The sequence below is a fragment of the Ammospiza nelsoni genome, chromosome 8, assembly GCF_027579445.1.
Source record: "Ammospiza nelsoni isolate bAmmNel1 chromosome 8, bAmmNel1.pri, whole genome shotgun sequence".
Taxonomy (NCBI): Eukaryota; Metazoa; Chordata; class Aves; order Passeriformes; family Passerellidae; genus Ammospiza; species Ammospiza nelsoni.
The window spans coordinates 328438-340734 of NC_080640.1; the positions used below are offsets into that span (position 1 = coordinate 328438).

At 44.1% G+C, this 12297-nt stretch overlaps 1 protein-coding gene across 5 annotated transcripts in view; it reads right to left on the bottom strand.

Moving 5' to 3' along the window:
- Positions 1–12297, bottom strand: part of INPP5A (inositol polyphosphate-5-phosphatase A) — a 181664-nt gene that overhangs the window by 30873 nt on the left and 138494 nt on the right. For all 5 annotated transcript variants that reach the window (XM_059476954.1, XM_059476949.1, XM_059476950.1 and 2 more), the window contains one exon: positions 75–170. In XM_059476954.1, coding sequence (XP_059332937.1) covers positions 75–170 — 96 coding nt within the window. The remainder of the gene's footprint in view (positions 1–74; positions 171–12297) is intronic.

The window sequence follows — 12297 nt, forward strand, 5'->3', positions numbered from 1 at the left end:
TTTGTAGAAAAGAAAATGAACATTCAACACTGTTTCTATTTACACTGGGGTGCCAAGGGCATTAAGTTGTTTACCTTTCGGTCATTATCAGATTCACGAAATATTAGCTTGACTACTTCATTTGTGTCAGCTGCCCGGATGGTCTGCATCGTGGCCTTTGCACACAGTGTCTAAGAAAAACATAAGGGGAGAAAGGGAAACAAGCTTATATGCAACAGAAGACCAGATTTAACCGAACATTATCAACAGATGTATCTTCAATGCCCCCCATCAAATATAACTTGCTGTAGGTCAAAATACAAAGCATTGCTAATTTAAGTCACTTCCACTAATAATGGACTTGAAACAATAAACTGAATTACCACTTGAAGAGAAACAGGCAATATTAAGAAAATATCAATCAGGAAAGGCAAATAGTCATTCAGCTTGTACTATGTAGACAGGTTCTTTCACAGGTATCACTGTATGCTGTATCACACATTACTTGCAAACATCCTCCAAACCACTGCTTACAGATAATGACCAGGTTTTGTGCTGATTCTTAAGAGCTGATAACCACATTGACACTACAGTTCTGCGAGTTAACCCTTGTTTGAAAAAACATCTGCCTATAAATTCATGTTACAAGTACACTTTGCAAGTCCGAGAAATGCTTACACAATCTGACAGCAATTTTCACAATTTACTTTGCATAGCAATTTCCCTCTTTTAAATAAGAGACATCATGTCCCTGGATATTTTGAGGACTGGTGCCTAAAACATGTTATGAACCAACATTTTATCAGGCACAGATGAACACAGATGAACAACTTTATATCAGGCACAGTATGAATTTCCACGGAAGTGTTGGGCCTTGATCCATTGGCCGCTGGCCTGGCTGGGACCCGGTTCCACAGGCAGTGGGGAATAACATGAAATGGACTGCTCAAAGGGTTGGCTCCACCGCATGGCAACAGGTAAAAATCCAGAGCTTTTAGCAAAGCAGTTAGCAAAGCTTTAAGTATGTCAAGTGCTTTGAAATGGAGGCATCTCCATCTTACTGGGCACATTTTGTGAAGTGCTCTGCAGCCTCCGTGCCTGGGCAAGAGAGTGCTGGCTGTTGTGCAGAGCCACCCGTGCCCTCTGCCTGGCTGCTGGGAACCACAAGGAAAGTCAGAAAGCAGAACTGAGGAAATTGTTCAAGCTGGGCACTGTTCAAAGACAGATGTGTCCCCACACCTGGAGGCAACCCAACATCCATGGCTGCTGTTGAGGCACACGCTGCTGACAGGATCTGTGCACAGACATGGATGCACATACTGGCAAAGACCTTCCTGAATCATTTTGCTAGAGGTTGCTAAGAAAAGTGTTTTCTGTTAAAGAAAGTTAATGAGTCAAGGAGAAGTAACGAGGTAAAGAGGTAACAAGGAATGAGGCGCTCACCCCATTCCTTTTCATAATAACCAGACAAAAGGTTTTCATTTCGCATAATGTTAATTTGTAAAATAAATATGTTCTGTGGTATAGACCTTATGTTCTGTGGTACAGACTTTCACATCCTACTACATGCTTCTATCTCTCACAGACAGAAACACTTATATTTGGACTCATTATCAGAGGTGCAGTGTATACCAGACACAACACTATGAAGTACAGCTCACTTCTGCTTTCCCCATTCTCGCCTTCTCCTGAAGGCAGGAATTCATGCCAAACATGTATTTAAACAAAAATCCATCTGCTTCCAAATAATTAAGATCTCAGCTGAGGATCTCAGTGCCAGAATGGGAACAATCTGCCAATGGACATTTTGCTCCCATTTGATAAAAATTTGATCCTTGATGAAGGCCCTTGTCTATGGGCACAGTACAGATAAAAAGCATCAAGTTGAGTGCTTTCATTTTTAACGAGTAACTTAAACGGGATTTGGTAAAAACCCACAAATCTTGTTATTTTTCTTACAAGTTTGTGAATTAAACAGGTGTTGATTCCCCATCTCACTGAAAAAATGACGTCCATTTCTGATAAACTTTTCCTGACTGTTTCCTCCGTCCCCAAAAGCAGTGCCACGTGTGTCTAGGGTTTACCCTAGAACACAGCACGCCCGAAGTGCCAGAGCAGCTGCAGGTGCTGCCATCACCGGTTTCACGGGCACAGGAGCGCTGGCCCCACGGGCACAGGCGGGGCTGCTCCGAGCGCGGCATCTCCTCCGCAGGACGCCGGGAGGCTTTTCTGCAGCCTGGGGAGAAGCGCGCTAACGCGCTGGCTAAACGCCGCCCTGCCCGGCAGGAGGAGCGCCGTGCCGGGCCACCGAGGGAGCTGCACCTCCTTACCTTGCCCCTTTCAGCACCGACTCTACCTGCTCCCTGCAGCCAGGCAGGCACCGTCCCTTTGTCTGCTCGCACACGCAGCGGCCTTGGCCATCTGCGTCCGCAGAAGCCAGGGAGGTGACCCAGCAGCGAGCCGTTCCCCTCCTCGCTCCCGCCCGCCCGTGATTGAAATTCAGAGCACAGAGCACATAATCGGGTCAAGCCCAAAAAAAGAGGCTTTGGGCTCATGTGTCACAAATCAGTCTGGTCCCTTCAAACAGCACACCAGATTAGAACAAGCACCCGAACAAACCAGAGCGGAAAACCCGAAGCTCTCTAAAGCTGGTTTCAAAAGCTCTAACAAATCGCTCCATCTTTCACTCATTTAAACTTTCCAAATGAGGGTCAATACGGTCCCCGAGCATCCAAATGCTAATGCGCTTAAGTGCGCTTAAGCAGCTTTCCAGAGTGAATGGGCCAAAGAAGGGCTCGAAAAGACACGGCAGAGTTACTGTCACTGTCAAAAAGTCATTGTAGCCACCCCCAGAGTGGTTGCAATTCAACAAATTCATGATTTCTGTCTCTTAAAGGCATCTGCTTGAGAACATTTTTTTCCCTGAGCTGCTTTATCTCACAACGTCAGGCCGGCTCCAAAAGAAAAACCCTGCGATCGACTCTTGAGAACCAATACAGAGAAAGGACCCACATACCTTATTGCTTTCAAATTTCACACACACAAAAAGTTACCTTATTCACAGACAAAAGTGATTGGGCAAAGGTTCATTTCTTATACAAGCTGGAGGCACTCCTTTTTTTCTCCTCCTTTCAATTTCTGCACAGTCGTAGTCACCCAAGCAGAAAACTTTCAGGATCATGTGCCTTTTTAGGCAAGCCTGCTTATGAAGGGATTTTTTGTTGCTAGCAAAGAAAATCAAAATGCTATGAAAACTCACTGTTCTTGCTGGGTATTGCCTCAAGGTATATTTTTACAAGGGCAGCAAAAGTGAAATCAGATATCATAACTCGACATAACTTCTTTCTAAAAAAACATCTTTTTTTTCCTTTGGAAACAAGACTTGGTTAAAAAGCTTGCAGGAGGGCCGTATTCAGAGCTGAGAGAGAGCTCAGTAGCCAGCCTTTCCCGAGCAAACACAGCCATATCTTATTCCTGTTTTCCCATACTACACACAGGTAGATGCTTTGTAGCACTTCTGAAATAGCCCTCTGCGATAACTTATGTGTACTGAACTGCAAAACACAGTAACAACTTTCCTGACAACGGCCTTGGAATGTAATAACAACATCCTGTTACACAAAGCTAGGAGGAAATGGTTTTTATATTTACAAGAGACAAATCTGAAACTACTTCTAAACTCGGCAATTCTCAGAATCACACTGTTGATTTACAGCATAACACACCTTCTGCTCTCCCATACACACCACAAATCATAGTGTGTAAGACTGCATTTCTTCATACTTAAAGTAAATGGGATCCAGGCATTAAAACGATTGTTATATAGATAAAACACACAGCAGTCTATAACATACACTTTATATGGTGTGTACATGGGAACACTGTGAGCAGCTGTGGTCTGCACTGCTGCCTCCTGCTTGGCTGGAAACTGCAGCTCATTTTTCATTGATTCCACACCTTAGACTCTGAGTCCACCTCCTGATGTGTGAGCTATTACATGCTTGTGAGTCCCTCAATAATTTTTGGGGGGTGGGAGGGAAACCCCCCAAAAGGGGATATTTAAACACCCACAGACTCAACCTGTCCTGCTGCATCTGTCCACTGATGCTAAAGATGTGCATTATTGTTCTCTGTTATTTGAATACTCAGGACTTATTATCATTTTGAATTCTTCTTAAAAAACAGAAGAGAAAACAGAATATATACATTGCTCCTTTACAATAAAAGAGTTCAGCAATAGCTGCCGCTGGAATTTGCAGCAAGCTGCACAGATTGACACAGATGTGCTCATGGCTGTGAATGCTAGGAGAGAAGTTCAGAGTGAAGATTCCTGACAGGAGCTAATTGAAATAAGGTCCTGAGCACATGAGCAACCAAATCAACTAGATTTAAGATATTTAACTTTTTTCAGTTAAATACTCTGTGGATTCTGAAATGACAGAAAAGACAGACATACATGTATCATCTAATTATGAAAGTGAAATACTACTGAAATGCTGCTCAAGACCCAAAATCAATCTGACACTTATTAAACCAGGATAATATTTTTAAAAAATTATTATAATCTGGATGCAAATTGTATTTGAAATAATCAGCAAGGTAAAAAATTTGCTACTTTGAGAATAACTGAAGCATCTGTCTTGTTTGGGCTCCTCCTTAGCTTTGAGGAGATGACATGATTTCCTGGATATTGGGAATATAACAGCAGCAAATTCCCAAAGTCAAATGATGTCAGAGAATTAAAATTTGCAAGTGAGAAAAACAAAGTTACACAAAACTTTCTGAGTCAATGAGAGTTGTGCATTTAGCTATGAGACAGGTAACACCATGCTTTTTAAACTGCACCTTCCCATTGAAATGGAGGCTTATTATAGCAAATTTTTCACAGCCACAGAGGTTTTTGGCTTCACAGCTGCTGCAAAAATCAAGGGCATCCCAGGGCTCAATCTGCAGGGTACAGCAACCAAACCCTGTCTGAGAGGACATACGCTTCTATTGAAAAAAATATCCTTTAGACTATATATTACCTTGTGTTAACTTTAACTGTGTGCAAATAGCAATAATATCCCAGAACAGCTACTACACTTTCCAGCAGCAGGAACTGAACTCAGCAGTGACGTAAGTGTTAGCTGAATAAAGAACAAACACAAACAAGTATTAATGAGAATCCACGTGAAGTACCAATGAAATGCCCCGTGTAGGGCCCCTCTGCCGAGGGCACCGCACTACCACCGACATGGCCCTGCTGCCAGTGCCCGTGTCGGGACTGATTCAACCTCACGGGCAGGTTAGAGAGGCACCAATGCCACCCCTGTGGGCGCCTGGCTCAGGAGCTGACCAGGACCTATGGGAGCTCTGGTCCCTTCCATGCAACTCCCCTACTCAACTGTGGCACAGGGATATTCTGGGCTATTTTAAAATGCTTCTTTGGGTGGTGTCTGTGACCGAAAAGTCAGCACCAAAACACTATCCTCATGCTCCCATTGTCCCAGAGATCTCCTGTCTCCCTAAAACAGATGATCCCTGCTGGAAACAACCTGCCTTACTTTGGTCTCTATTTCACAGCAACACTAGGTTAATTATAAGATGCATCTTCTTGTCCAGAAACTGAGATAATTCACGACAAGGTTACCACGGCATGTCACCAGGCAATGCTAAACCTTTCCTGTTTGCTTTCCAGGCACCGTGCTGAGTGACCCGAGAGCCCGGGTGGCAGCCGCCCGCGGGCAGGGTGGCCTCCCTGCCCTGGCACCACCCAGCTCCTGCAGAGTCATCCCTGGCAGCACGGTGGCCCCTGTGCCTGTTTGCTCGGCAGGCAGCAGGCCAGGCTCAGCACAGCATGCTGCTGCAGACCCTGGCCCGGGCAGGGATGGGCACTGGAATGGCCGGCTCACAGCTGGAACAGCTGGCCCGGTGCCAGAGCGGCCGGCTCAGTGTCCTGTGTCAGGGGCACAGCCTGCCCTTCTCCAGCTCTGGAGAGAGCCCTGAGGTCCCCGACTGTGGCTCTGCCTCAGCAGCTTTGCCCTGTGCCAACAGCTGGTGGCAATTATGGCTCTTTTAAATTCTCTTCTTCAGAAAAGAATCTGAATTAATTGCAAAAAGCCTCTGCCTCTCAGATTCTCCAAGTTTACAGATCAGGCTAGAACTCCTTTGCCATATTCCCCCGCATGCTGTTTACCTTCTTATTTTCTCTCTGTCTCTCTGGTCTTGCACATCTTTTTGTACTCTCCTGTTTCATTTTCCTGACTAGGATCTCAAGCCAGAGTTCAGCAAAGCATCTACATGGTGATTCACAAACAATTTACCTGGAGCTGTCTGGCACCTGTGTGAATCAGGACACAGAACTGCGCAGGGTCTCTGTGGACAAAGGTAAAGGGCTCCCCATTCACTTTCCTAGGCCTCAGTCTAAATTCACTTGCTGACATCAGACATCAATAATATGGATTCAGGACTTTGATCAGATCCAGGTAAGTCCACAGCACTACAAGATCGGAACTTGGAAACAATCTGCCAGAAAAATCCCTTCCCTCCTCCTGTCCATCCATCTAAGTAATTTTGTATTACCACTTGATGTCAAGTAGTCCTGAGGGAGTATTCTAAGAGAAATATTTGGTTTTTCTTAATTACAGAAACTGGGACAGTCCAACTGTTCCTAAGGAAATTCTCTGCATAAATGTAATATATATGTCTTGTTCCATAAGGCGTGATCCTCTTCAGACCTAGTCAGATGTTCTGTTACTTATCTTCCATTATTTTTTCTGCTTTGGCTGTGCAGTAATGCCAACTTGAGAAATTCTTTGTTGGAATCCTTCAGAGCACTATTCTCCTTGATGAAAGCTAAGATGGACTGACAGATCAGCATGTGTATACACCTAAAGAAGACTGGCATCACATAAAACCAGCTGTGGGGTAGAACAGTCAGTGTGGAGAGAGGAAACAGGGTGGCAGGTTCTATGTACTGCCTCCACTGAGCAGCCTGGTAATGCAGCTCTGAGTTCCTTCTGGCTGGGCTGTGATGGTGTGAGAGTCAAGTGCTGAGCAGCACAGCAATGTTCAGGACGTGGTCTCCACTGGCAGGTTCAAGGCTTGGGACCAACAGCCCTTGGCCAGCTAGGGGCACAGCTGATCAGAGAGAGAACACCTTGGAGGCACAGCAACTTCACAGCCCTGGCTGGGGATTCAATGGGATCTAACCCCGCAGTGAATGCTGATCCCTGGCTCATTCGACTCCATCACTGAGGGCACCACTGAGTGAGGACAGAAAGCTCTGCAAGAAATGAGACAACCAGGGTCCTCCTGCTTGTAACAACCAAAGATCCCCCCAGAGGGGATGGGACCTGACTGGCTCAAACAACCAGAAAGTGTATTCTTCAGAGTTTCTGAAACTGAAATGAATTTCTTTTCGTTACACAAACCAAGATTCAAATATGTGAGACACGTGAGTACAGAAGAGTTAATGCAGCATCATTTTAGAGCTCGCAGCTGGGGCTGGCTTGTGAAGTGCTATTCTTTCCGCTGTATCTTTAAGTGCTGTTAAATTCATTTGTCACTTGATCAAAAGCCAACAGGCTACAAATCTCCCAAGCCCCTCTGGTGCTGAATAGTGACAGGAGGATTCTGTTCTGCCATCAGAAAACATTTGTGCGCAGCTCTGTCCGCAGTCATACACGCTACTTTAACTCATCTGCCTCCCCATTCTCCCCAGCCCGCGAGGACAAATTGCTCACTGTGGCTCCCTTTCAGAGGCAGCGCAGCGCGCAAAGAATCATGACTGAGCAGAAACACAAGGAACAGGCACATAAAAATTCATCACTTTGGCCTACTGACCTCTTGCCACTGGATTTGGCAAACCCCATCTCAAAAAGTAGCACCGAGGGAGAGCTAAGCAGAGCGGCTGAGTGAAATTACTGACAAAAAATATCCTGGACACAGGAAAACCCCACCAGATGCTTCATTGTCTTTGCAGAGAAGTGGTGCTGAAAAAGGGGGTGATCTACCACATGGCATATTGGGTGGAATAAGTAGTGCCATTGTTTCAGGGCAGCTCTGTCACTTTACTGACCGCAATACAAAGAGGTGTAAAGCAAGATTTAATCCTGACTTTTTAGTCAGCAGATTAAAACCAATCATGCCAGATGTCCACAAGACTGTTTAACATACAGAAAGCTTTTTCATACTCTACAAAATAGTAGAAGTTGTAATAACTTCTTTATTTCCTCTAGAGAGGCCTTTTTCACTCACTTTTAGGCAGAAAAAAGGGAGACGTTGTAACAGATTTTAAGATGTGCTATTAATTTTTACTCTAGCCTTTCTTCTCCCTTTTGAGACAAAGCTAAACAAAGTAAATTCTTTAATCCATCCAAAATTAGACAACTATGCCAAAGAAAACTGCTGGTATAAGAAAGTTGTGATTTTAAAAAGAATTTATACCCATTAATACCAGTAATGGATGCTAACCGCACTGTTTAAATTCTTCACGTAGTACTTGAGGTGGTGAAAGACATTAAAACATGGTGGTCGGCATGCTGAGAAAGGAACAGATTATCCTTTTCCCCTCAGAACTGGCATTGTGCTGGTTTCTTCCTGGTGGAGCACACCTGGTGTGAGATGTGTGTGCTCTGCTGCCTGCCTGGGGCTGGGGGCTGCAGGACCCTCGGGAGCCCTGCCAACAGGAACCTGCCAGGACCTGGCCTGGCACTCAGAGCCCTCTGTGCCAGCAGGGGATGGCACCTGCACAGCCCTTCCTGCCGTGGCACCCAGAGCCCTGACCACAGCCACTGCAGGCTACAGCACAAGAGCTAATACTCACTGAGCGGTCTTCTTTAAACTCACCTACACAACTGTTACACACTTTGGAATGTTGCTGCTTTCTTCCATATCTACTTATGAACAAATTAATATCCAAAATACTACCATAAAGGATATAAATTCAACAATAATCAAAGCATATTTAGTAATTTTTTCTACTATATTAGCAAAATGGAAAAAAGTGTGGCATAATAGTGTTTCCCTGCTGAATTTCCAAAGTCAAAAATGCTGCTAAATTCAGCAGAACTCAGAATGTATATTTACTTTGTCATATTAAATTGCAAATAGTTTATGTATTTAAGAAAAAATAATTAACTTCTCTTTGGAAAAAAATGATAGAAAAAAAATCTCCTTGAAATCCCAGTATTGGGCTGATTTGTATCACATTTATCATTTAGTAATTCAGAAACCATATGGCAACAAGATAACACCTTGTTTGGCATCCCTTATCTATCAGCTGCCGTGGAAAAAATACAACTTACATATTTCATTTGTTTTCTCATCATGTGCTTTAACAAAATCTTCAGTACAAACTTCTAAAACAAAGGTAACCATCTTAGTGAATCCCTGACCTAAACCAGTACTGTTAAACCATTCTCTTCAATTCATACCTGGTGGAGATCTAAGCGAAGAGTTGAAATCATAAACCAAACAAATTAGCAAGGCACTGCTTTAGTTGTGCTGACACCAAGCTAGGGATGGGCACAACGCTTTCCTGGCTGTTGAGTGCTTTCAGAGGAGCACCTGTGAGACACCTGCAAGCTCTTCCTGCTGGTTCCTGCAGGTGGGGAAGGGGCTCAGCTGTGTGTGCCTGCAGCTCCTCTGCCCTCCTGCCACCACATGAACCTCTCTGCATTTTTCCAAAGCAGGGCGCCACTTCTGGAACTCACGTCAGACAAAAGAGTGTGTTTTGGTAGACCATGGTTTGCTGCATTATAAACCACGGCCACAGGTACAAGGATAGCAGCCTGCTTCCTTACTGGAAGATGTGTTTCATTAGGTTAATTAAGATGCACAATTTTGCTTTCTTTCATCATCCTCATCCTTACGGTACCTCTTGCAGGTCTTGTATCATACAAGCTAATGATTCTGTACTGAAAATTTTGGACAGGTAGAACCTCCAGTCCAGTGCACTCTGACGGCTGAAAAGCCACTGTAACTCAGTGGCTTTAAATCCTCTGGCCTCTCCCTGTCATACTGAGGGGATGTGGGCAGGCACTGCAGTGAAGATGATGCTATTTTCTTTGTGACTAAGTCCAACTAGAGGCTCTCAAGCTACCTAACGGGAATAAGTCAACCAAGTGTAAATCTGACTAAGAGATTTCTGCCAGTTAAACACTTACTTCATTACTGCTTATTCCACCCTGGAATTTGCACAAAATTACAATTCTACTCTCCACTTCTGAATTTCTTCAGGCAATCTTGTGGGTGGCCCTCAAGATACATTTTACCAATTTTTCATGCCCATCCCTCGAAATGTGACCCTGCTCCTGTGCTTTTATCTCTCTGACAACTTCACACAGGAAAACATGCAGCCCCTCTGATAGCATGAAATCGGAAACAATAGCCTCTGGAAACAAAGGGGAGGAGGGAGGCAGGGTACAGTTCAGGTCCTGGCTGATTTTAGGCACAAACAGATGTTCATAGGGCCCAATACCCTGAGCAAGCTGAAAGGAAAAGCTTGTAAAAGAAATGGACCTTAAAAACAATGTATTGAAGAGCTTTAAAATAAAGGCAAAGGGAAAGCAATATGGCTTTCACTGATAAATCTCAGCTAAGAAAACCAAAGTGGCACCATGAATTTAAATGATGCATTTTTCTTTCTCAATGAACTCTACAGCTCATTTTGAAATCTACAAATTGCTTAAATCTCAACTTAGTTTACAAGTCTCCCACAGCCATTAAAAGGTTACAATACAGGCATTTCTATTTCTTGTAACTAATCACCAGAGCTGGAAACACCCAGCGAAGCCCTGAAATATAGGCTAATGCCATTATTTTAAAAGCTGCTTACAGCTCAACAAAGAGGAATATGCTGAAAGAATCTTGATTGGAAAAAATCTTAGACTAGCTGTTGGAACAAATTATGTTCAATCTCCTGTTCTTTTCATGTGCACTATTTCAGACTCAAAAAGCCCCATGGAAAGAATCCTTGAAGCGCTGTCCTGAATTGGACTTGGGCTGTGTTTCACAAAAGCCAAAACGCAGCATTTACAAATGAAACAAAGTGTGGAATCATTCCTCTGACTGAAGTTTCTGCTTTTGTGATTAAAACTCTCTTCCTCTCTCTTGAAGAGCCTGCCATCCAAAAGCCCTGTGCCATGCTCCAATGCACAAAATACATGTATTCATTACAGGAGAAAAAACCCTGAAAAATTTGGCACAAAGGCGGGTGCATAGCTTAAGTCCTGTGTAGGGTAGCCCTCACTTGAACTCTGCTCATTTGCATAGATTTTACCTATTGATTGTCTCTATCAGGGATACAGTGGATGGCTAAAAGGATTGTTCCATCAGCTGCTTGTGGTCAGGTGCAGATTTAATGTGATAGTTATTAGCATCAATGAGACTCACACAGTAAAGAAATAAACAAGTGGAATCTTTTGCCACCAGCATCACAATCAGTAGGAATTATTTTCATGACAAACAAAGCTGAGACTGAAGGTATCTAAGCCTGCTTAGGAAGCTTAAGAAATTACAGCTTGAAACTCCATCCAGAAGTGACTGTGCATTTGTCTACTCCAACCATGCATACCGGATCCTGCGTGGCACTGATTTAATCTCAACCGAAGCAAATGGCACCTCTTTGACTAAAACAAACCTTCAGAAAGGCATGACCTCTTGATAACACACAGGACACTCACTAATTCTTCTGGCAGCCACTCCAGGAACAGAACTACTTATTGATCACTCTTATGGCTGATTTCTCACACATGATTTTTCATTTTAAATTGTCTGTTAGCAGCTTTTAAACATCACTTAGAACCAAAAGGAAGGGGGACACTGCTGTGAACACCGCAAAGTGTGAAAACTCCTGGGAAACCCTCTGACCTGCTGGCAAGGGGTGTCTGAGTGAACTGCAGTGGAGCTCTAAGGAAGCTCGGCTCAGCCAAGCTGGCCCTACAAGCTCTGAAAACAACTCCTCCTTGGCACTCGGATCTGGCCCAGAGTCTGGGTAAGAGGATGGAGAGCCTGCTCTCCTCTCACACCAAACTGTGACACCTGGAGAGGAGGTGTGCGACGGATTTCAACACACAGGCTCAGCAGCCACATGTAAAGTCAAATATGCAATTACAATAAATTTATCTAAAGATGCCTGAATGATTATGCCATGGTATTGCTGTGGGAGCTGGGGTTCAGCTGTTGGCAGGTGCTTGCCTTTGGAGTCTCCCATCACTCTGCCACTGACCCCTTGGTGCTCCTGCATGTGCAACACAGACAAACGCAAAGTTAAACACTGATGTTTCCAACAAACTCCTCTTGCCATAGGATCACTTGATTTCACTTCCTCAC